Below are 24,905 nucleotides of genomic sequence, written 5' to 3' on the forward strand. Positions count from 1 at the left end.
GACAGCAAATGTCTATGAGAGCTGTGCAGGAGTGGGTTGATTAAAATGGAAATGAAATAAGGATGCAATGGCAAAATAATGTCCATGAGAAAAAAGAACCCTTTTCTCCTTTGAATTAGCATCTTTGTCCAGCACAGATTTCAGATTCTCTGCACATCATTTGCAATTACTACTGGAAAGCTGAAATGCACTCAACTGGTGTAGCTATAATTGCAGCATGGTCCCACTCCTGCTGAGTACTTCTAGACTATATTTAGTATGTAATTGAGTCGTGCTCACATGGGCTATTAGTCCAAATGCTGGTGTAAATGAAGCGGACAGTATTGAGATGTGCTTTAAGATTGTCAAGCAATGCTAAATCAGATCAGATGTTCTCACCGTGTCTCGCAGTTCAGTTCGTGTTGCTCCTGGCAAAGCACTCATAATGCTGTGTGGGTCCTTGCAGGGGATCCAGCAGCTGGGAATATCATGGCTCAGGTCTTCAGCATCCTTCCTCCTTCCAAATGCTCCCTGCCCATAAATGTTAAGGAATTCAAGTAAGACCCAACATGGCAACATCCAAAAATGCCATTTTTGGTGCAGGATGAGATTGGGGGAAATTATGTTAGCTGAAGGCTGTGCTGTGTGTTTGGAGAGGTAAATGCTCCGTGCTGATTCCAGAAGGGTGGATGCACCCCTTGGGCTGACACTGGCTCATGCATCCCGAGCACTGTGAGCTCAGCTCAGCCCCTGTCCTGCCAGATACCAGCAGGGAGGGTAAAGACCCAAGAGGTTGTCAGGGGAAGGAGATCAGTTGTGTTACACGTGTGGAGGCGAGGACAGGAATTGGCATAACAGAAGCTGCCATCATGTGCCAATTCTGTTACAAGTATGGAACAACTGAAGTAGCACATGGACTAGGAAATGCTTGTCAAAAGGACATGGTTCTCACTGAGGTAGTCACTAAAACTGTAGGAACCTGTTGTGATTGTAGATACAACACTTCTTGGCTTTTCTGTGCACTTTTCAAAATGCTCTAGTGATGCTAAGATAGCTTTCCTAATGCAGAGGCAGGGTTTTCTGTTGGTAACATTGCCTTTTTCACACTGTGATTAGCATCAAAATGCTAAAGTTGTATCACAAAGGAAAAGAACCCAACAACACTAGTATTTAGTGGTCCAGTGAATAAGCATGGCTTCTATATATTCTATATATCATAACATACCTGCGCATTTTTAAAGAAACCAATTTGTCTATGTCTTAGTATTGCTATTGAAATAGCTGAAGTGCTGTAGAGCACTCCTCGAAACTGTTCTTAGTTTGGACAGGCATCACAACAAACAGGCAAAGCCCTGGCAGATGGGGCACTGTTAGCACAATGAGGCTTTCTGACTAGTGTAATCCTTATCTGTGTTGCAATTTTTCCTTCTAGGAGACCGAGCTGCTCGACATCAGCCTTGTCAAAGATGCCAGATGTGGAAAACACGCCAGAGCTCCCAAGGTAGGAATTCTTGCTGTGTGCTTATGTGTCATATTGATGACCTAGATAAAATAGAATGGGAATTCTATGCAAGAAGTTCCCTTAGCTAAGAAGTGTCTTCTTTTATCCATTTAATAATGGTTTCTGATGAGAAGTGTTGTGATTGTTGTGCTGTTGTCATTTGATTCTGTGTGTAAAATGCTGCTGGTGATGAGGGAGCAAAACTCCTGGTTTGTCAAGGTAAACTTAACACAAGTTGTTGGTTCCCCTGATGGCAAGGAGCTGTCAGTTGAGGGCCATGTTGTGTTTTGGGCTGCTGATTTCCCTCTTTCAGTGCCTCTTGAGGCCACAAAGAGGTTTCTTTGGTTTGTTTTCTTTTAAACTGTCTATCAGAGAGGTCAGGATACAGCTCCCTTTGGTCTGCTCTGATGTAATGCATGCTCTAAAGACAGTGGCTTGTAGATACATGTTCTCTGGTGGTTTTGTTTGGACACGCTACATATCAGAGAAGATACCAAAGCACTCAGCTCTGGAAGCGAGATAGTGTCTCGGGAATCACAGGAATGACAGGAAATTGGAAATCTCCTTATTGGTCTGAAATGCTTAGCTGCAATTGACCTGGTGGCGTCAAAACCCAAAGCAATGCTTCTGCCCTCATCCTGTGGGAGGAAAATGCTGGGTCTTAATGGCCATGGTTTCCCCCTGGGATCCCTCTTACCTACACCCAGCCCTGTGTCGGAGCATGACTCCATGGGCTCCTCATCCCTTCAGGCACAGGCATCGGGAATGGAAAAGGCTGTTTCTCTGTGCCAGAATGTGATTGTAGCTATCTCTGAACGGACTATTCACATTCAGTTTTCAAAGCTTTCCATGTAGTGCTGGCAGCATTTTAAAGGCTGAATTATAATTGAAATGCAACAGAAGTACTTCATGACATCCACGTTAATACCAAATGAGTTCACCATGATTAATGGTTCAGCGATGAATAGCAATAAAGTATTAACAATGTGTAGAACATTACTTTAAAATGCTACCCGCTTTACAGAGGACATTCATGTTCTTCGAACAAAACGTTTTTAGCTAAAATTTATGCATAGGTATTGCCTTAGTGACTTTTATTTATTAGGTTACATAAAGGCTGTTTTTGTTACAACATGTTACGAATTTGACAGCAGTGGCATTAAATGAAGGGTATGAGAAAATCCTGTCTTTTAGGGTGGTGAAATATACCACCTGTGTGAATGAGTTGCTTTTTGTCATCGATCTGTGTGTGGGCAGAATGAAAACAACACCTGAGTTGGCTGCTGATGGGATCTTGCAAACAGTGTGAAACAAAACGCTCCTTTCTGGGCCAGTCCTGTTGGCTTTGCTTTGATCTGCGTTGTGGGGCTGAGCGGAGCAGTGTTGACTGCAGGTGAACAAGCCTCACAGCAGCCCTGGTTGTGTCACAGCCACAGAAGATCTAAGGCTCATACAGCAGCAGGAAAGCTTGGCTCTAAATCAAGCAATAGCAGCTTGTGATTGCATGTAAAAACCCTGGTACGTTGGCTTAAGAGAGCAGCACCATGCATACATGGTACTTGCCAAAGTTCCCAGCCTTTCAGAGGCTCTTTTGCACAGTTCTTTGAGATGGGAGCAACCTTTGCTCTCAGGTGAGGATAAATAATGCACAGTGGTTAGGGGAAAGCAAGCTTCCCTTATGTAGGTTCAGAGATGGCTCGTTACATGGTAAAAGCATGATGCACATGGTGACCATGTTGTGCTGATGAGCAGAATGGATCTGGTGTGGTTTACTGGTCCCTGCAGAGCTTCTTACCCCCTATGTAATACAGCCTACAGTATAAGCTGCAGACATGGAATGGAGTTCAGCTGCCTCAGCAATAAATGCATCTTGCTGCCATGGTACCACTTAGCACAGGTTTATCAGCCATTCCAGAAGTTAAACTCTCATAACCTGGTGGCATCAGCATTGACTTGGGAACCTGCTTCCTGTAGTAGCCTTGCCAGACAGAAAGAACAAAAAGCTGTTGTGCATTGATGCATCTTTGAGTGTAAAACAAGAGATTGAAGTGATTTTCTATCCATTTCCCTGTTAGCCCTTCCTAAGCCCATAGTCTTGGCCAATTTTTATACTGTATTAAGGGACTTCTGCCAGTTTCTGCACATTTTACAATCTATTTTCAGAATCCTAAGAGTGGGTTGTCATTAAAAACTTCAGAAGTTAATGGGAATCTTTAAATTTGAAGTCTACTGCTGCCTTTGGATAGAAAGAAGTGTCGCTTAAATCAGTCCTGAATTTTCTATTCAATAAAAGAAATGTGATTTTTATTTTTATAGCAAACTCAATTTCAGTGTCATTAGCACCACTCACAGTAAGGCACCAGAACCTGTTCGGTGTGCTGCTACAGAAGACCATCAGCAGGTAGTGATTTTAGAGGCCAGTAAGCAATCAGTTCCCAAACCCCTCTTCCTTCCCCATCACCATCTGGAACACACACTTCTTCCCCATATGCTGCCATATCCACCAGCAGGGACATTTCTTTGGGAGCATAATTAATCTGCCAAGCTCTTGGTCTTTTTGATGGCTAGAAACAGAGCCTGTTCTTGTGCTGCATTCAGTGTACCTTCTGCACAGCCATCAGTAGTCTCAATTCCTGAAACAGAGAAACACAAAGGGATTTTGATTAATTTCTCTTTTCAGCATTATGGGTTGACATTCAATTTTCACAAGATTATTCCATAAATCCGGACATACATCTTTTGTGATTGTTCTTGCGTGTTTGATGCATCTTTTTTAGGGAAAAATAAAGCTTTTTAATGCTGGAGAAGTTGTTATCGGTAAACAGCCAAATGCTCTGGTTTTATTCAGAAGGCATCGTACCCTTTTTGTGTTATCCCATTTCACATTGTCCATAAATTTGTTGAGAATATGTAAACATTTTGCTCCAGTAATTAAGTCCAAGCTATTGATTGTTTTCCGTAATGCTTTTGCTAAGTGGACATAGTCTGTCCTCAGGAGAAAGGTAGTATTAGGCATGCTCATGTAAAAGGGGATACCTAAATGCACTTACACTGCTGTACACTGCTCAATAAGCTCAGAGCTTTTTCTTTCGGGGTTTCTCATCCAGGAGGTCTGTTCCTTTCTCCAGTTTTTGTTATATTTAGCCCTGAAAGTTCCCTTGAAGGCACAAAAGTGCAGCTCTCATCTTCCAGTCATCACTTTAAGGCAGCAAAAGGAATGAGCTGAGATCTCCTCAAAGTTAGTATTCAGCACTAGGTTGAAACTGTGCAGGTGGTCAGCTCCGCTTGCCGCTTGCAAAACCACTTCTTCAGCTTCTGGTTTGAGATGATTGTTGAGAGCCTCTTGAAACCTCTTTCCTGTTCTTCCCATTCCCTGCAGACTGAAGAGCAGAGCACCAGCACTATTCCTGGCCACAACAGCAGTGCATGGGGATAGCTCAGAAAGGTGTCTGCAAAGAAACACTTTCCTGAGCAGCTACTCAGTAGACCTGGCTGCAACTGCATAGAGTAGCCCAGCACTAGAGTCCCATCCTAAAGCCAAGGTCATAGTCTAATCATCTCATGGTGATTATTATCTGTGTTCTCACACTTCAGGCCACTGGAATGAGCCGATGGCTGCCCCTGAGAAGTGTGGTTACCATGTGAGTGGTGGGGAGCTTAAAGCCTTACCTCAGCTCCCCTGCATGTTTATCTGTGTTTATCCTTCTAGGAAACTCAAAACTTGCTTTCATCCATGGGAATGGCCACCAATTATTCCAAATGGTTCTTAAGGCTGGGAAGAAGGGACAAATTCAGGAGGTGCGTGCAAGTCTCTCTCCTACTTTAGGCACCCAAAAGGGGTTTTATAGATTCAGGGGGTTAGGGAGACTCTGAGTCTTGGGCAGAGGGTCAGAATGGCTTTAAAGCAAAGCAAGTAGGGCACAAAGATTAAAGGTTAAATCAGTCAGGGTGTTTATGCATCTGAAAATAAGCCTGTATGCCTGTATGCCTTTCACAGATCTTAGGTTTCTAGTGAGGTAGAAGGGAGATCTTTATTGGGTACTAAAACACTTGATGCTTGGGGGATGACAAGACCATCTTCCAACCCCAAATCAGTAAGCAGTATACACAGAAATCCCCTGCGTTACAGAGAAGCTTCAGCATCACCTTCTTTTTCCACATTGTCAGGAATGAATCCTTAGGTCTTCAGGTGCTATTCCCAGAAATAAGAGAATTTTCCATCTCAATGCAATATACATGCAAAGGCTTATTCTTTGGAATAAGGGCAAATCTCAGGCAGCACAGAGCAATGCAGCAGCTCTCTAAATGAGAAGAAAAATGAAAGTAGTGTTCTGAAGAGAATAAGAAAAGACTTATTAATTGTGTATGTTAGGAAAAAGTGCCTGAATTCAAAACACAATGAAATTCATACAGAAGTGAGGGAATTATATGATGATTATCAGCATTTTGCCTTTTTAGTAAGCATTAGAATCATTTAGGAAGGGAGCAAGAGAAATTTTGGGAACAGGAGATTAATATGCAGTTCATTTTCCTTCCTTCAGCAGAGGTGACTGCCCATGAATTCAGTGCAGCCCATTCAAAGCGTGCTGTGCCTTTCCTTGCAGCATACAGGGACTCGGAGCTGCTGCCGGTGTCAGCATGGGTGCAGCCTTGGAAGCTCAGAGCTCGTGTTGTATTTTGGGATGCTGAAGGGATGTGGAAATCATTTGTTGTGATGGAGCAATTATTCATTTCCTTTTACTCACCTGGTAGCACTCTCACAAGCTTCGTTTTATGGGTAGACTAAGGAAGAGGCATCTTTTCCCTTGTAAAGTGTAGCGAAGAAGTCTGCAGAATAGAATAACACGATGAACAGTGAAGAGGAACACACAATTACGTACACTGAGACATAGAAATAGCTCTGAATGTTCACCCACCTTCTGTGAAGCGTGGAAGTGCCACTCAAGAGTGTGTTCTTCAAAGGGAATGTCACACAGCAGTAAACACTAGTGAAAGGTTTGGTGGTGCAAATTGGGCAGCTTCACAGGACGAGGGAAGTCACACTTCTTACCAGCTTGTATTTACTTTAGCCAATAACAGTTTCTATGGAAACTCAAATCTTAATGCAACTGTAGAAGTGTTTTTAGCAGCAAGAAGAAATATCAGGATGAGTTGGCAGGGATACGGAAATAACCCCGCGGCAAATGTTGGCGAATGTTCATATTGAAAACTCTTGATGCGTTTGATCAGTCTGTTTTCCCTCAAAGATACCATACAGCATGCAGCAGGAAATGAATTTCTTTCAATGACATATGCTATGGAACCTGTAGGAGATGAAATTATGAATGATGGAATCACTCGAATGCCAAAATGTTTATAGAGCATCGTCCCCAATCTTAAAAACAGTTGCAGCTCCCCTGCCCCAAATTTTCTCACTGTAACGAGGAAGCTCTACAGAGAAAATAATGTAGAAATCTGCCAAGACCTCAACTACTATTAGTATCATCACCAGCCTCTCTGCATTCAGTGGGTTTTCTTGAAACGCTCGAGTGAGATGATTTGAGGAATATCTCAGCTGTCATGTAAAAACTGCACACTTCTCCCTCACCACAAAGGGTTCTAACACATCTGTAGAGAAAAAACATTTCATACACCCAAAACCAAAATGGAAAATTATTAAGGAAAGTCTAAATTATTATTTAACGGAAACTCTGGGGATTTCAGGAATATCATAGAATAGTTTGGGTTGGAAAGTACCTTAAGATCATCCAGTTCCAACCCCCCTCCCATGGGCAGGGACACCTCACACTAGACCATGTCACCCAAGGCTTCATCCAGCCTCGCCTTGAACACCACCAGGGATGGATCATTCACAACCTCCCTGGGCAACCCATTCCAGTGCCTCAGCACCCTAACAGTAAAGAATTTCTTCCTTATATCCAATCTAAACTTCCCCTGTTTAAGTTTTAAGCCGTTACCCCTTGTCCTATCACTACAGTCCCTAATGAACAGTCCATCCCCAGCATCCTATAGTCCCCCTTCAGATACTGGAAGGCTGCTACGAGGTCTCCACACAGCCTTCTCCAGGCTGAACCTTGAGGATGTGCAAGTCTGTTTGGATTGTCAGAGCTATCGAGGCTGCTCTCTCCTGTCTCCTTGTGACTTACAGTCAGGAGGGGTTTACTGCCATTTGGTAAATCATGCAAAGAGGCAGAAAGGGTGTTAAATTGTTTATCATTCCCTTCTTCTTTCTTCATTTGTTGCCTGACTTCACGAATGCAGTTGAAGGAGTTTTTGTGAACCTGCTCCCACGTACACTAATAAATAAATCGAAGGTAACACTTGGTTAAATTTGCCTCCGAATAAGGCTCTTACCTTCTAATGTATGAGTCCAATGACAGGAGCCTGTAAATGATAAACCTAATTCAATCACTTGATTTCCTTATGGTGTCTGAACTTAGATTTTTCCTGGCAGCCTGTGGTTTTTATGGTCAGATAGTTTGTTTTTCTTTATCAGGAGAACAAAAGAGGCCTCTGTCACTTCTGAAGTATCTGAAAGACAAGCGGTTAATTCATTTCTTTATGATAATGTCTGTGCTGGGACAATGATACTGTGTTTAATAACCACCCTCATCAGACAGCACATGGGAAACGGCAAAGAGACTTCTATTTCTTTTTCCTCTTTGGTCCACTCAGTGAATTCCCTGGGAAAGGCAGCTGCCTACATGGATCACACAGGAGAGCAACAAGCCTGCCCTTTGCAGCACCGACTCCTGTCGCTCTGCCTGTCTCAAATGCTGCTATTGCTGTTATTTTTATCTGCTGATAAATGCATGTTGCTTTCCCTTCAGCAACCTTGATGCTAAATTAGTAACTCTAATGTAAATTATGCCTGAGCAATGTTCTATTTCTGCCAAAAAGGAATAAAAATGGAATATGCGTGCAGCTCACCTGCTTCCCACTCACCTTAGGGATAACAGTGACATTCCCAAACTTCCCCCTCGATTTGTTTGTTCTTCTATTTGATGATTAAATTACATGAAAGTTTCTAGGTTTTTTTTTGTATTAAGGAAGGTTCAGATTAATTTCTTCAGATAATATTTGGATGCTCTAGAATGGGGTTGTTCAGCCTGGAGAAGGCTTCAGGGAGACCATAGGGCAGCTTCCAGTGCCTGAAGAATGGGAAGCTGGAGATGGGCTATTTATAGGAGCATGTAGTGACAGGACAAGGGGGAATGGCTTTAATCTGCTACAGATTAGATATTAGTAAGAAGTTCTTCCCTGTGAGGGTGCTGAGGCGCTGGCACAGGGTGCCCAGAGAAGCTGTGGCTGCCCCATCCCTGGCAGTGTTCAAGGCCAGGTTGGACACAGGGGCTTGGATCAAGCTGCTCTAGTGGAAAGTGTCCCTGCCCATGGCAGAGGGTTGGAACTGGATGAGCTTTAAGGTCCCTTCCAACCTAAACTGTTCTGTGATATCTGACCAGTATTCATGTGGTCGCAGTTGTAAAGACAGGAAAAGCAAGTACTTAAAATGTCAGGAGGAGTGTGGAGCTGTGGTCACCATGAGAGAGAGGGAATTTTGCCTTGGGCCTTCCTTTGAGGGGGGATGAGCCTTGCTCTGCCCTTCTCTGTCCAATTCCCTGCAGCTTGCCATTGCCTCTCTGCAGTGAGCTGAGCAGGCTCCTCATGGCAACCAACATCTTTCACACTTCCAGATTTTCCCCACCAGAAAAGGTCTCCCCGCTGCCCAGTCAAGCCCTCTGCTTATTGAGGAATCAGGGCAAGTTTTGGTATGGCTGGGATGGTTTTGGTTTTGTTTGGTTTAGAGCTGTTGAAAGTTAACTTCTTTGGGGAAGAGTCTCATCTCCAAAGATAAAGCTGTCAGTGCTGCTATCCAGGGAGCACAGAGAACAGATCTTCAGTTCTCCATCACCTGGAGACGTGTCTCTGCTAGAAACATTATTCATGCCATTCTGGAAGCAAAGCAAAACAAAACTTGCTGGAAGTGTGAACAAAGCCCGGGGCATTCAGCAACAGCACAGTAGCCATTTTTGTTCTGCTTCATCTGGTTCCAAGTCACATCTCAGTCACAGTGGCTTGCTTAGTGGAGCAGATGCGCACCAGCGTTCCACACCTGCACTCTGAAGCCTGCAGAGATCCTCGCCTGCCATGGGGTGCAGTTCACTTGGCTGCTCATGCCAGAGGCTGATGCTGCCTCTGAGATGATCGGCATCCATGTGTACCACCAGAATGGCCCAAACTGGTGAAGATGATTGTATTTACAGCCCTCTAATCCTTTGGGAGCTGGAACCTTTTCAGAAGCTTGTCATACACTGCATTACTTACCTCCGCCTAGGAAGCTCATTGGATTCCCTACTTACAAACATTCAGGATACGGAAGAAAGCACAGGGTTTCATCCAAGGCTTTCACTAGGAATCATTGCCAGAAAGATTTAATTCTTTTTCTTGCTCTTGGTTTTTCTGGTTTTCTTTGTTACAGTTCTAAAACAAACATCATCTTTCTGTTTGCAGACTTGCATGCCAGAATGCACAGTGCGAAATATGTAAGAAGAAATTCTGTATTTAAGAAGCAGAAAGGCATTTTCTAAATGTGATTTTAAAGCTTGACATTTAAATTTGAAAAGGTAGACACTGCTCAATTAATTATGTGGTATTTCAGTTGCTGAGAACACCAGAGAGTATCAGTAAAGCTGTGCTTTAAATGCTGCTGCTGAAGATGGTTTTGGATAAACCTGCATAATCTTGGGTTTTGTTTTTCCTTTTTTTCTCCTTTAGTATGACTTTTGGTGTCATTTTGAAGAGAGATTGACAGAGACAGCTTTGTGTGCTCTCAGCCTCACACAATACTCCTAGACTGTTTTAAATCCATACATAAGCCACTCCTGTGAGCTTTCAGACTGCAATGGTGGGGAGTTTATGTAGCGCATCGGAGGGTATGGACTTACCACTTAACAGGGCATGTTCTTCATGCAGATGTGAAGTTCAGTGCCGTGGTGATATTTCCTATGTTAGCTTAATTGGTTGTCATACCTCTGTGGCTGTGGAGGGTTTAAATTCCTCTTGCTTTTCGCTGCCATTGGATTGGGCTTGCAGGAGGAGAGGTGGGTTGCAAAGTGGCATCTCTCCGCTGGTAGGTACCACTTCTGGTGAGCCTTGTGGTGCGATGGTGATGTGCTCTCACCCACTTGGCTCTGTGACAAAGCTGTATCCAGTGTCACCAGCTATGTGACAACATTTGTGTTGCTGATCAGTAATACAGGACATGGATATTTTATTCCTGCCTTCACAACTCCTAACACTGATGAGATGGGAATGCCGCTGGGGCAGCATGTCCAGCTGCTGTTGTCACAACCCCACACCCGCTGTCAGTCGTGATAAAGCTCACTTCAATCTGACAAATGGCACTTTTACAGTGGCTGGCATAACATATAATAATTTTTGGGACAATGTAAGCTTATTTTGGAGGCAGTTTTAGCAATGCTAAGATGTTAATACTGGCTTTCAATGTCCAGTATTACCTGTTTGTTACTTCACACCCCCTGTGCACTCATATCCACCCATTACCTTTTGACTTGCCCTAAGATCCTAGAGACTTGGGAAAGTGAAGCCCTTTTTTCTGGTGTTGGTTCAGTACCTAGCTGAGCAAAGTCCTCATTCATGAGTAGGGCTCCTAAGTGCAATACTAATACAAAACCTAACATAAATAATATATTGCTTTCCATAAAGATAAGGAATGCTGCATTCAGCCTCTGTGATGAGCAGTCAGTCTAGAATGACTTTCATAGTTTCTCATTGGAAAATGTAAACGTACCTAATAACTGAGTCACACGAGGCTTTCCTTCTGAGCAGTAATCTCCATCTAGACATATTTCATAAATATTAAAAGTATATATTTCAGCAGTAGTGTGGAGCTGAGCTCTCCTGGTAGTGCAGTACCCTCAAGCTTCAAATGCTCAAGTGAAAATGCCAAAGAAGAAACATTATTCTGCAGTTGTTTAGAACAAATGATTTAAATCTCACCCCTTTTATTGGTGTCCAGCTTGGTGATTTTCCACAGCATCCCTTACCCTGTAACTAACTGGTTGGAGAAAACTGCTGGGTTTGAATTAATTGCAAAGGTTTGATATATTTATTATCATCTGCATAGAAACAGCTCATTCAATATCTCACCATGCACTTGAGCAAAGCCATTTAGGCTTGGAAAAGACCACTGTGAAGCAAAAGGATTAGGTGTAGATCCCAAGTAATCGTGTCTGATCTTCAGGGAAAGAGTTTTCCCAGCAACAGGATGACAGGGTGCTGAACAGCCAAGGAGGAACAGAGGGTGGTCCATGTTGAGAATTCATTGTCCATGTTGGATGTGGCTGCCAGTGTGCTGCGGTGAATGTCAAACCCTGCCTGGAAACCCTCAGGCAAATTAGCAGGGAATGAGCAATCTGTGACTGAGTTTCAGTGTAAACTGTCTTTGGTCAGAGCTTGTAACTCAAGAGGTTTGGTTTTGAGATTTAGATGACTCACAAAGAAAGTTTTCTTTAAAACTGAAGTCATTTAAGCTTGCTTAAACTCCATTAGAACAGCTTCCAGTGTCAGAGTTCTTCATCTTCCGTACTGCATTGGCGCTTTCCCTGCCTCACAACTAAGCACTTTTGCCTGTACACCTGTACATTTGCCTAACGTTTGTTAGTCCTTCTGTGTCTGCTATAGAGATTTCCAAGAAAAAACAACAGCAAGAAACTTGGCTTTTCGAGCTAAAACTTTGGTTGGAAAATAATGACAGTCCCTGCCATAAATAACCTTTGTTTCATCTCTCTGGCTTTTCAGTCTGTTGTTTGTGTCCCAAGGCATGTCTGTGCCAGTTGGACACATCAGTGATACGATCCCTGCTGCTTGTGGTGACACAGGTGACCTGCAGAGACCTCTGTCAGTATGGCAGGGAAATATCTTATTAGGAACGGGAAAGTGGGGCTCAGAAGAGTCAGCTACAGATAAGGCAGTGAATGGGAATAGACAAAGGTCTGTGTGAACTATAAAGCAGCAGGAAACTTCAGCTATTTCCAGTGTTCGTATATTCATGTTGAATTCATGTTACCAAAGTAGATCCAAGATTCTTCTCTTTTGCTGTAGTCTGCTGTGGATATACGAAAGGTAGAGGCAAGTGCATCCAAATAGCTGGTAGTTGTTTTACTTAATACAGTAGGATATTTCTGAAACCAACCCACCCCCCTTCCTATTGACTTATAAATAGGATTCTGCTACTGAGTAAGGCATATGAACACTTTTAAATATATCCTGGGTAGTATTTGTGTGGTAATGACAGAAACCTTACAGTGGTATTGAGGATGAGTTGCCTGTCTCTGGTTTGCTCAGCTCCATCCCCTCCCAGCCTACTCTTAAGTTTAATAAACAAAGTGATCAGTAGTTGCCACTGGGGAGTTCAGACTCTCTATTCCACCCCTGGGCTGTTAGTGAGCCATCCGCAGAGGGGTTCCTGCAGAATGAATGGCAACATTCACTGCTACACAAGCACATGCACATGGGAGCGAAGTGCTTATCTATCTGTCAGTGTGAGAAGAACGTTTTCTGAGGGCCAAAACTTATTTTCCAGCTCTTGGTGATTCACTGGAATAAGTGTATTCCTGATGACACTGCTGGGTGTTTAGGTTGATACACAGCCATACCTGATTTAGCAAGGTTTTCCTGGCTGTCGAGTGCATCGTGGATGCATCCTTTCCAAGGAGAAGCATTTCTAGAACTATGGAGCTGAATGAGCAGAAATGCAGTAGCCGCTCCTCGGTGTGGCTGATCTGACATATAGACAGAATTAGGGGTTGTTTTCTGCATATAGCTCTTCTTTTATATGGTTATTAGCCCTGTAAGTGTCCAATATTCTTCATATTTTGTCTTAGGATGACAAAAATCAGGTCCTCGTTCCTCTCTGATGAGAAATCCCATGCAGGGACCTGTGTGTCATTCCTGTTGAACAGAAATCATTTTAAGGGGATGTGGAACAAAGTAGGTGAGCTACACGTTTCTGGCACTTACCCACTTTGAGCCTGAACTTGAGTTCATACCCATGAATTATTCACCAGGCTCAGATTTCAAGGGTCTTGCTGGAATATCGACACTGTACCAGTGTGCTGGGATTGTGGCATGTCCTAGACTGTGCAGAAAGGGCAGATTCAACACTCATCCTACACTACGGTTCGGTGTAGCTCCATTTTTAGTTAGTAGAACAAGCCTGATTGAGGTGCCAGACAATGCAGGACAAACCTGAATGTTTAACTGTCAATTACAGCAATCTGTTAAAATACAGGTTTGCTCTTTTATAGACAGATTCCATGTGCTTTGGGTTTGTGAGCTTCGGAGTTACGTTGTTTAATTTGGGGAATTTGGATAAAAACCCAGCTACCTTACCTTGAAGAAATACCTTTGGCTGGGAATTCTTAAGGAGTTCCAGGCTGTGCTATTTTGCAGTATCCAGTTTCTGTGTTGGTTTTTGGAATTAGAATGAACTCACAAACATGTGAAACATATAATATGTGAAACAAACATATAAGGAAGAAATTCTTTACTGTGAGGGTGGTGAGGTACTGGAATGGGTTGCCCAGGGAGGTTGTGAATGCTCCATCCGTGGCAGTGTTCAAGACCAGGCTGGATGAAGCCTTGGGTGCCATGGTTTAGTGTGAGGTGTCCCTGCTCATGGCAGGGGGGTTGGAACTGGATGATCTTAAGGTCCTTTCCAACCCTAACTATTCTATGATTCTATGTAATTTAGAAACAGACCTAGATGGCAGCTGATAGTTTTCCACCTGTTGTGTTCTGCCTCTGTGTTCATTCCCATCCAAGCAGACTGGTTTCCAGAGACTAAACTGCCAGTGGTGGTTAATCACCATAACACCCATTAAAAGAACATGTCTTTTCCTTATTCTTTCCAGAAGGAATCCTAAAACAAGTGTGAGTATAACTTGCAAATACTGACATCCTAATTGGGGTGGTTTGAATCCTGCTGTATCTGCAGTGGCTGGTGTGTGCGCTGAAGAGCAGATGTGATGCGTGGACAGGAAGGGGAGCCTCTGGGGTCCGTCCTCTCCAGCAAGCTGAGAGTCTGGCAAGAGTGGGCCACATCTAGGGGCTTGGATTCTCAATTCTGTTCTTTTCTTACAAGAAAGATACCCAGGCCTGCTCCCAGTGCAGCATTGAGCATTAAAGTTTATCACAAGTGATAAATAGTTGGATACATTTTAAGAACAGGTCAGAGGAAATGTGGCCTTTCTGATGTGTCCAAACACAGAGGAAAAGCATTACCAGCTCAGTGATTTTTAGCATCAGTTTTGTGATGGAAGGTTCTAGTAGTTCAGGAGAGCTGCACTGACTGTGGGTTTGATTTGCAATGAATCTCATGCATGTTTTTACTGTTCTGAAACACGTCCAATATTGATAATGCCATAACTGAAATGACACAAATATCCTTTTTGTTGCTGTTGCCACTCTGAGTTAACCTCCTTCCTCCAAGTTTAATGAAATACAGTTAACAAAATCTATAAGAGAAACTGTGCACTGCATTGATGAGTGTTTAGTGTAAATGGCTTCAAAATGATGGTTGCTAATGAAGTGGCAGAAGCAGAACCATCGTGCCAGGTTGTCCCCACAACATAAAGGGAAGATGTGATCGCATTCATCCTGGAAATAATGGTACCAATCTGCATGTTGTTGAAAGAAAACCATAAAACTGAATTAAAGCAAAGCAGACTCCTTGAATGGTTACCTGCGTGTTGAGACAAATAGGAGAAACTCTTATGTGTTGGGATAGCTGATAGAGCCGTGGCAACAAATCCCAGCCCTCCCAGGGTAGTGGGAGTTGTGCTTTGGCTTTTGCCAAGAGCCAGGCTCCCTTCATCATGGGGAAGAACAAACCCAACACAGACTTGTTTTCTGCAGTGTATCTTTGGTAAAATCCAAATAAAAAATGGTTATTTGGCAGCTGGAGGAGGAAAGGTAACCTGGTTAGTCCAGTTCTGCTGTGTTTTGCCTTGATAAGGACAAAGATCCCTTTCTGCCTTTCCTCCTAAAACTGGCTCTGTGGTGTGGCTCTGTGGGACATACCCAGGAGTATGTCCCGAGCTGCAGCCTTGGCAGTCTTGTCCCTTCCTGTGTGTTACATGTGCCTCAGACAACTCTGGTTTTTCAAGAGAGAGTGTCACCTTTTTCTCCAGAAATATTTATCATAGAATCACGTGATGGTTTGTGTTGGAAGGGACCTTAAAGCTCACCCATTTCCAACCCCTGCCACAGGCAGGGACCCCTTCCACTGGAGCAGCTGCTCCAAGCCCCTGTGTCCAACCTGGCCTTGAACACTGCCAGGGATGGGGCAGCCACAGCTTCTCTGGGCACCCTGTGCCAGCGCCTCAGCACCCTCACATGGGAGAGCTTCTGCCTAAGAGCTCATCTCAGTCTCCCCTCTGTCAGGTTAAAGCCATTCCCCTTGTCCTGTTCCTTCAGGCCCTTGTCAAAAACTCTTCTCCAGGTTTCCTGTCAGCCCCTTTAGGCACTGGGAGCTGCTCTAAAGTCTTCCTGGAGCCTTCTCTTCTCCAGGCTGCCCCAGCCCAGCTCTCTCAGCCTGGCTCCATAGGAGAGAGTTGGGCTTGTCTCTTTATTTTAACAGTGGTAAAAGCTTTGTTCACAGCCGTGGACTGTTGCCACCAGGATAAATGTGCAAGTTGTCAGTGGATGAGTGGCAGGATGAAAGGTAGGAAGGAGGTCGGTTTATGTCTTGGGGTGAGTGTTTTATAAGTCAATGCATGAACAACATCTTCAGAAGTGCTGCAAAGGTTGGGTTTTAGCTGAAAGAAGAGAATTTATTTTGGAGTTGCTTCAGAGGGGTCTACTGGGGTGCTGGTGGGCACTGCTTTGGGAGTGGAGGCTGGTCATGGTGTAGAAATTCTCTCCTGCTTTGATCAGTGCTACAGGTCAGCTTTTCTCATGGTCTAGGCACAGATCCTGCTTTTCAGCAGGAAGAACCAAACACTTTTGCTGTAGAAATGGCCATGTGAGAGTTATGCTGGTCTGCACCAGAGTAATTTAACTTAAAGTAACGTTTTCACTCCTCCTGGGTCCTATGGGAACATCAAGCCCTTGCAGATGGCGACCCTTCATTTTGTTAAGGGGGTGCGATTTGTCCTTGGTTGAAAGTCATCATAACAGACACATTATTTGTTGTATTGTTTCCCACTGTAGTCAAAGTGATTCTTCTGCATGTTTCAAAGGAACTATTACTGCTGCTAACTGTTGTAAGCAATGCTGAATATGATCTAGCTTTTTTAAGACACTGATACCTTTGTGGCAGCATTTCAATTGGGGAAACTAGTTTTTTACACCCTTCTAGAGTCAGGAGAGTTGCAAATGGTGGGAGGAGAAGTGGGATTATTTAACTGCTACTTACATAAGAAGTAAAGAGACTTTGAAAGCTGTCCTTAGGTCTGCTCATATTTTGATGATGCTTGGCTTTTCCTTCTGGTTTATATTTAAAATGATTTGTTCTCTGGAATCACTTGTTATTGTTAATTTTTTGCTTGACACTTGCAAATCCTGTAATTAAAAGAAACCCTGTACTATTTTTAGGTATCAGATACTGGCTTGGTTGAGAGCATTTAAATGCCCATGTATTTGCAAGGGAGGTACTGTGTTTTGTACTTTAATTGAAAACTTCTTTGGGCAAATTACAAATGCCAAGGTAAAACTTATCAGGCTGTAAACAAATGTTATACACTGTCTATTAGCTCCCTGCCATCTGGCACAACCCAATTACTCTCCAACAGTTTTATGCTCTTTACAACGATGCTATTCTTGGCAATATGGAGAATAGCCGTTTATAAGAAGCCTCCCACAGCTGGCAGTGGTGCCAGAGAAGAGGAGGTGCAGTGGAGGTGGTGGACCTCACATCGTGGGCTCTGCTGCTCTCATGGAGGAACCAGGATGTTGTTCTCCAGAGGCCTCTGTCTCTCTGCATGGACCAAAAAGGGATGCTGTGCTTGTAGGTGGTGGGGTTGTGAGCATCCCACTTCTGTCCCTTGACCAGGCTCCTGCTGCTGGCCCTGGGAATGCTTCAGCATTGGCTTTAGTGAGCACTTCCAGCACTCCTATATCCATTTTACCCTTATTTAAGATTCCTCTTACAAACAGTATCCACTATGAACTCACTTTGTGATGAGCGCCGACAAGCCCAGATATAGAGTTGTCTGAGCTGGCTTTACCTGGCTAAGCCATGCACATCCCATTTAAAGGAATGTATTGCCATCCTATCTGCTTACGCAGCCTGATTCAGCCGAGCACATAGCATATGCTTCAGAAGTCTTGTTGGAAGAAAACCTGTAATGCTCAAGTCTTTGTTTTACACATCCAGGAAAGGTGAGATCCCAGGGCTGGAGAACTGGGAGACACAGCGCCGTTTAAAGAGGCTTCTATATTAAGTAGCACAGAATTAGGATGAGTGATGAGAATGTCATAAGCTTTCCCCTGAGCAGTACCTGCGCCTGTTAGTCATGCAGTTTATCCTGATGATAAATGCAAAACTATTTGCAGGATTATTTAGAGTATAAGGGAAAAAATAGCATTTTCCTTCATTCTCAGAGATAATGTCAAACACGATATAAAACTGTTTGATATAAAGTTATTCCAATTGCAGTTAAATACGAGAGACTTAGAATTCCAACCTGCTTTAAAACCAGGGGAAAAGATAAGGAGAAAACCCTTTGATTTGTATAAACCAGTTGACCCTGCTCTAGATGCAGATGGGTATTTTTCTTTCTTTCCTTGGGTGCATGTTGCTTGTTGCTCCTGGGAGGACTGAATTTTATTGCATGAATACATAGTCCAGTCTGGCCAGATGAGTGTTTTATCTGCTGAAAATAAGAGGGCTGGAAATAGGAAAGCTAAGAAATCCGTGTTTTTGTCTTCCTTTCTGTATGGGATCATGCTTGAGTATAGCAACACAGCGGGTGAAGGACCACTTTATGCATGCTCATATAGGTTCTGTGGTTTCAGCAGCAGCAAAGGGCACAGGGCCAAAGACCTCATTGACATCCATGTGCCAGCCATTGGACTGAGGGAGGAGAGGAGCAGATTTCATTCTCACTTGCGCCACAGAGACAGTTGTTTATACAGCCAAGTAGGTTTAGAGTATTGTTTGTCTGAGGCTTTCAGGCTGGAGCTTATTTATGTCAATTGCTGCAAATCAGAGTTCTTGAGTAAAGCCAAAATCTATTTATAGGCTGCTTATCAGTATGTCACGTGTTTTCCAGTTTCCTTGATGGCAGAATGCGACCACCCCAAATGAAATAAAGAAAGAAAGGCTTTTCTTGCCAGGACTGTGAGCTGCCTTCAGTTCTTTGCTCTCACATCAGTGTATGATTGCAGTTTGGAGGGGGGGAATTGATTTTGTTTGGGTTTAGGAAGTAAAGGGCTTAGAAATGTCGCCAGGAAATGAACAGGCAATCAACAGGCAATTCACCAAAGGGAAGAATGGAGGGGGGGGGAGAAGCAGGGTTTCAGTGTTATTTATTCTTGCGATGCGAGGCAGGGTTCTTTAAGATTCCCATCACCCAGAGGGAGCTGATTGGCTTCCTTTTAATTTTGCTTCAGATAATAAATCCTTAGCTCGAGAGGCTGACTGCAGTGGGCTCTGCATGTCCAGGGCTGCTCTTTCCCAAGTTGCTTCTGCACTGATGAGCAGATAAAACATAAAGAAACATCACATTGCACAAAAATGGGCTGATTTATCACATTGGAGGTGGCTAAGAGAAAATACTGCTCAAACTAAGAACAAAAGCGATAATATTTGAAACTGGGGCTCGGAAAGGAGTATGATGGGTTATTATTGTGCTTGAAAAGCTTGCTTGTAATGCAGAGATGAGTGATGTGGGTAGCAGCTGAGGGTTTAAGCTCTCTTTCAGACCCTGGGCTGGGAGGGCAGAGCTTTGCCTGGGCTCTGTGTGCTCAGCCTGTCTTGTTCATTCAACTGGGTTTATTTGGTTCTCAGCGTAATTCAGTGGGTCTGTTTGGATTTCTTTGCATATATACATCAGGAGCTTAATTAAGAGTTGCATTTTAACAAATATGAGTTTTATTTCTTAAGCATGAGACTGGAGTGAATGAAGTGAAGGAAAAAAACCTGATGAGTTTTTTTAGCAAACAGCATCACAGGGGAGTCTTGGAGGAAGAAATCTGCATTTTAGAAGCAGTAGCTATTTAAACTCATTGATTTAAATCTGTTGCAAATATTCCTCTTTATTTTCTCCTTTGAAGTAGTTGATATCGGTGGAAATCATTGCTTTTTGCTAGACTAGAGATAGTTTTACATTAAAAGAAAATGGAATTTTTAAGTTCAAAAATTCTGCTCCTATTCTTTGATTTTATATATACTATGGGTAGGAATGCTGTTACAAAGCATGAGCTGTGCTGTCTAAAAGATACTCATTTAAAAACATGGGAAATGTGCTTTTATTTTACTCTTTTAATGTGCCTTATCTTCTGTTACAAGTGACTGTTCCTCCTGAACAGGAGATGGGTGGCAATCACATGCCTTGTCTGGTGGAATGAAGCGTCAGCATCTGACTGCAATTACTGTGCAGAGGCAGCCAAAGATCAATGAGAGGACATTACATTTTAATGACTAGAGGCAGGGGAGGTGGAACATGTGCAGACAGCGGTAGCAGGGCCTGACACAGAGCACTGTGTGTCAAGGAGCCCCAGGAGTGAGCTACAAATGCTGGGGAAGGTGGAGCCAACTATTCCTTTAAAATAGAAAGACACGTTGTACTGTTGGGATGAACCTTTAAGTAAATACTGCTTTTTCTCTCTTGAAATGCTCTGGTGAGACCCCACTCGGGTACTGCATCCAGCTCTGGAGTCCTCAGTACAGGAAAGACATGGACTTGTTGGTGAGGGTCCAGAGGAGGGATCATAAATGATCATAAGGATGGAGCATCTCTTCTGTGAGGAAAGGCTGAGAGAGCTGGGGTTGTTTAGACTGGAGAGGAGGAGACTCCAGGGAGCTTGATGGTTTTAAACTAAAAGAGAGGAGATTCAGGCTGGATGTGAGGAAGAGATTCGTTACAATGCAGGTAGTTGCCCAGAAAGGTTGTGGATGCAGCATCCCTGGAGACATTCAAGGCTAGGCTGGATGTGGTTCTGGGCAACCTGATCTAGTTGAAGATGTCCCTGCTGGTTGGAGGAGGGTTGGACCACATGAGCTTTGAAGGTCCCTTCTAACCCAAACTATTCTATGATTCTACAGTCTCTGCAAGCACCAGGTAGCCATGGAGACCCCAAGAAGATGGGCAGAGATCTAAACTCACTTTCCAGACACTGTAAGTTGGCACCAGCCCCCCAGCACTGAAAGAAGCATCTCAGCCCACTTGTTCTGGCCGCATACTCTCAGCCCCATGCAGGACTCAATTGCAGCATCAAAAGCATTTCTACACCAAAGGATACCCTGCACTAGGGACCTCACAGGGCTAAAAATCTGACCTACTTTCCCCCCTTAGGGTCACTGCAAATGGGTCAGTGCCATGTGAGTGTGTGTGTTGGCATGGAACACTGCGAAGCCCATAGGGAGCAGGGCTTGGGAAGTGGCTTCTCCAAATAGCATCTCTCAAAGCCTGAGGAAGATGCGGAGGCAAAGCACACCTAGTGCAGTCTTAGCAGTTACTCAGTTTTTACTGGGAAACAGCTAAACCAGGAAAAAGTCCACTAAGGAGCAATTAATAATGAGGGTACAAATTTATTGTGTCAGTGTTTGTTTCTTTTTCTACAACTGTACTTGCTTACTTCTAGCTAGAATCAAAGCAGTTACTACTTTGAAGTGGTTTGAAATGCTGCGTGAAGCATCTTTGATTATGTATTTCTGTCAATGTCGATTTATTTCCCTACACCAAACCCATCAATGTATTTCTGCTTAGTGTATTTGTACTTCTAGTGCATTTCTCTCTTTCTTCTAGAAAGTTTCTTTATAGTTAGCATTGCCTCTTGAAATTCACGTATGAAATCACTCTGAAACAGGAGCTCAGTTGAAAGAGCACCACTACATGTCTTTGGTTAGGCTCATGCATCAACCTACAGTCAGTTTAAGTGCAGTTTATAATCTATTTACAGTTCCTTTCTTTTATCTATGACATGTTTCTTGAAAGGAGAAATCATGTTTGGCAGTGCACTTCATGTTTGAGAGCTAAAACCCACTTTGTCTAATCCTAGAAACCTGGTCCCCTTGTTTCTATTAATGAAAAACCTTGTGTCATCCTGATGTCCAGTTTTCACAGCAGGAATGACCACTCATAAGCCATTAAACTCCTTCAGCACATCTTACCCAAGTAAAAGCCTCAACTACACTGGAAGATGGTTATAAATAAATCACACAACCTCCCGCTAGTCACATTTTTCCCTACAAAGTATTACAATCTAATTTGAAATATTTCCATGTTTTTCTTGGTATTTCTTGATATATTTAAAGGCTGAATTGTCTTCTGTAGCTGTGTGACTATTGAGTTTATTTCAGGAATGAAAGAGGTAACATATCTTGATCTTTCACTTTGTCATCTGCAGTACTATCAATGTAGTCTTTTTGCTGTGCTTCGTCCCAAACTGCAGGCTAGCAGGCACGGCATAGAGAGTGTTTGCAAATGTATATGTTTTGCTTAAAAGCCAAGGATCAGAATAGTTATTATTTTGGGATCTGTGCCTAATGCAATTTTCCAGTAGTAACTAAACTGGACAGTGCGATCCGTATTTGTTTGCTTTCTTGCAGTGAAGTAGGGATAGTGTGGCTGTTGTAAAATGAGAGTGAAGCATCAAGAGGTAGGAGCAGCATTTACAGCAGCATACGTGTTTGTTTTACTGGAGTATTTCTTCTTCATTACACTTCATTGATGACCTTTCAAGTCCTTTTCGCATTTACAGTTCTTCAGTTTTACGACTCTTAGTTTAGCAAATAAGCTTTAATTTATTCTTTTCTCCAGCAGCCTTAAATTGTAGACAAAAGTACTTGTAGCTATGAGTAAGTCTTTTAGGTTAGACTAGTAAAATGTTCTAAATTGATGACCCACAGTAATGCTTAACCTCAATTACCAGTGAGGAATTTATGTAACGTCTCGTGTTTCCATAAATCTGGGAGGAAAATCCTGACGATCTCATCACATCTGATGCTCATGCTGTTTTGTTTTAATTCCCTAACCTGGCATATTTCAACCTAATCGTGCATCTCTGAATCATCAGATATTTTTTGTTGAAGAAAGGGAGATTGTTGTTAGCTGTCAAAGCCCAGGAGATACAAACCAGGAAGCTGATGGTTTCTAAAGCTATGCAGAGGGTGTAGCTGCAACTCTGAATAATCTTCCTTGCTATGTGCATGCCTGGTAATTGAAGATAGAGTCCTACCTGGTGCCACTGAATTACTGCTGTTTGCATGATTCCTTGGCTTTCTGTTCCTAAATGTTTAACATTAAATAAAGATGCCTTGGAAGGAACACCTGCAGAAAGGCAGCTTCTGAAGACAACGCTTGGCACAGGGACACTGGAGTTAACACTGTTCTAGTTCCATCCTCTGGCTCTGAGGGTTTGCAGCAGCTGAAGATCAGTAAATGATGCTGTGGTTCACATTACAGCACTGACGAAGAGAACTTTGTGCAAAGTTTATATGTCACTTAATCAAGAACTTAAAATATCCTGATAGCTTGTTTTTCTTAATCGTGCTGTGTCTGTTACTTACTCCTTGGGAAATGGTATGGACAGTGGGATGCCGGGTTTTCTGCTTGAAAAAAAGAAGGATAAAAAGAAGCAGAGCTCACAGGTATGTTTTAGAAAGGCAGCTCAGTGAGAGACACAGACTAGAGATCAGTTATCAACAGAACAAAAACCTCTTGACATCCTCACCCTGTAAAGGTGCTGCATGTGGCACTGCTGTATTCATTTTCCTCTCCACCTTCAGCTTATTTGATCCTCTGTCTCAAACCTCTTTTCATTTGCGAAGGTCTTTGCAAAGACCTCTGTGCAGTTATAGAGCAAGTTGCTTCTTGAGCAGCTCGACTCAAGTGTTTGTCCCCTCCCTTGTCTGTCAAGACTGTTCCTTTTTTACATAAGATCATAATGTCTTTTTTAATAAGCTATATGAGTAGAGCTGTGATATCTAAAACAAGACGATGAGGCTGTACCTCAATGTAAATGGGAAAGAGATGTTTTAAAAACTCTTGAGTGAAACAGTGGCTAAATATACCCTGCCCTGGCTATAAAGATACAGGCATGGTTTTAAACAGAGAGAGATTGCTCTGCAAGTGCTTCTTTCTCTTCAAATGTCCATGGAGGCATTTCCCTTTTGTAAGACTGGGTAATCTCTGACTGAGGATGCTGTTGATTAAACAGGGGCTCTCTACTCATCAAAGGATGCGCAACCAAATGCTAATCGGGCAGGAAATAACGGCAGTGGAGCAGGCTGTGTAGAGGGCATGTCATAAGGTTGTATTCCCTGGCAAGAATAGAAACTGCCTGGTACTCTCATCTGAAAACCTGATTATGTTGTGAGAAATGGGAGGGGTCTGAAGGACTCCACGTGAAGATTTGATTTACAGAGAGAGAGGATGAAACAGTGGTTTCTTCTGGAGACTACACCAGCTCTCTGCTTTTGATTAGCCATTATAGAATACGGAAGATGCAGCTGCTTGAGTCCCCTCTCTCATACAGGCTGTTGAATCACAAGCAGCTCCATTTCTTGCAGTTACCGTTTATCTGTTCTAAAAGCAAAAGGCATGTAAAACATCGGCTCTGATTTCATCTCTGCATTTGCTTACGGCATAGTCTGTTGGCATTGGAGTGCAGGTCTGGAGCCTTGGAGTTTAATTGCCTTTAACTGTATCTAGAAATCTAGTTCTTAAAGTACTTGTAAGTTTAATAAGAACTTATTTTTCTCTAAACGTATTTTCAAAACACTGTTGTTTCCTTACTGAGTTTTCATTTTAATGGTGGGTTAGGGAAAAGATCTTCCCTAAGATGTACAAGCAAGCCAAAGTTTATAATGGGAGTCTAGATAAGCAGCTGAGCTACAGACTTCAGATAACATGAATACTTGCAAATCAGCTTCATTTTGGTTCTCAGCTCCTATGCCAGCTATGAACATTATGCTCTGCAGAAATATTTAACAGAAATCAGCGGATGACTAATACTTGGTGGGAAAGATCTGTGCAAACAAAAATGGCCAGAGGAATTCAGATCTGCAGTGAAAATATTTAAAAGAATAAAATCCTAAGCTGTTCAGACATCAAATACCTTTTCCCCTATGGAATAGTGTTAGGGCTTCAGTGTAGAGAGAAGCAGTCGTTTTGGAGACCATCAGTGGCCAAAATGTTCTACATATTGGAGACATCTACAGGGAAAGTATTCTTTC

General features: G+C 43.0%; 1 protein-coding gene across 1 annotated transcript in view; it reads left to right on the plus strand.

Annotated features, from left to right (window-relative positions):
* LOC117435910 (1-phosphatidylinositol 4,5-bisphosphate phosphodiesterase beta-1-like) overlaps positions 1 to 24,905 on the plus strand; it is a 160,624-nt gene that overhangs the window by 103,085 nt on the left and 32,634 nt on the right. The window contains exon 3 of the mRNA XM_034060374.1: positions 1,412 to 1,480. Coding sequence (XP_033916265.1) covers positions 1,412 to 1,480 — 69 coding nt within the window. The remainder of the gene's footprint in view (positions 1 to 1,411; positions 1,481 to 24,905) is intronic.

Source organism: Melopsittacus undulatus, chromosome 3, assembly GCF_012275295.1.
Source record: "Melopsittacus undulatus isolate bMelUnd1 chromosome 3, bMelUnd1.mat.Z, whole genome shotgun sequence".
NCBI lineage: Eukaryota > Metazoa > Chordata > Aves > Psittaciformes > Psittaculidae > Melopsittacus > Melopsittacus undulatus.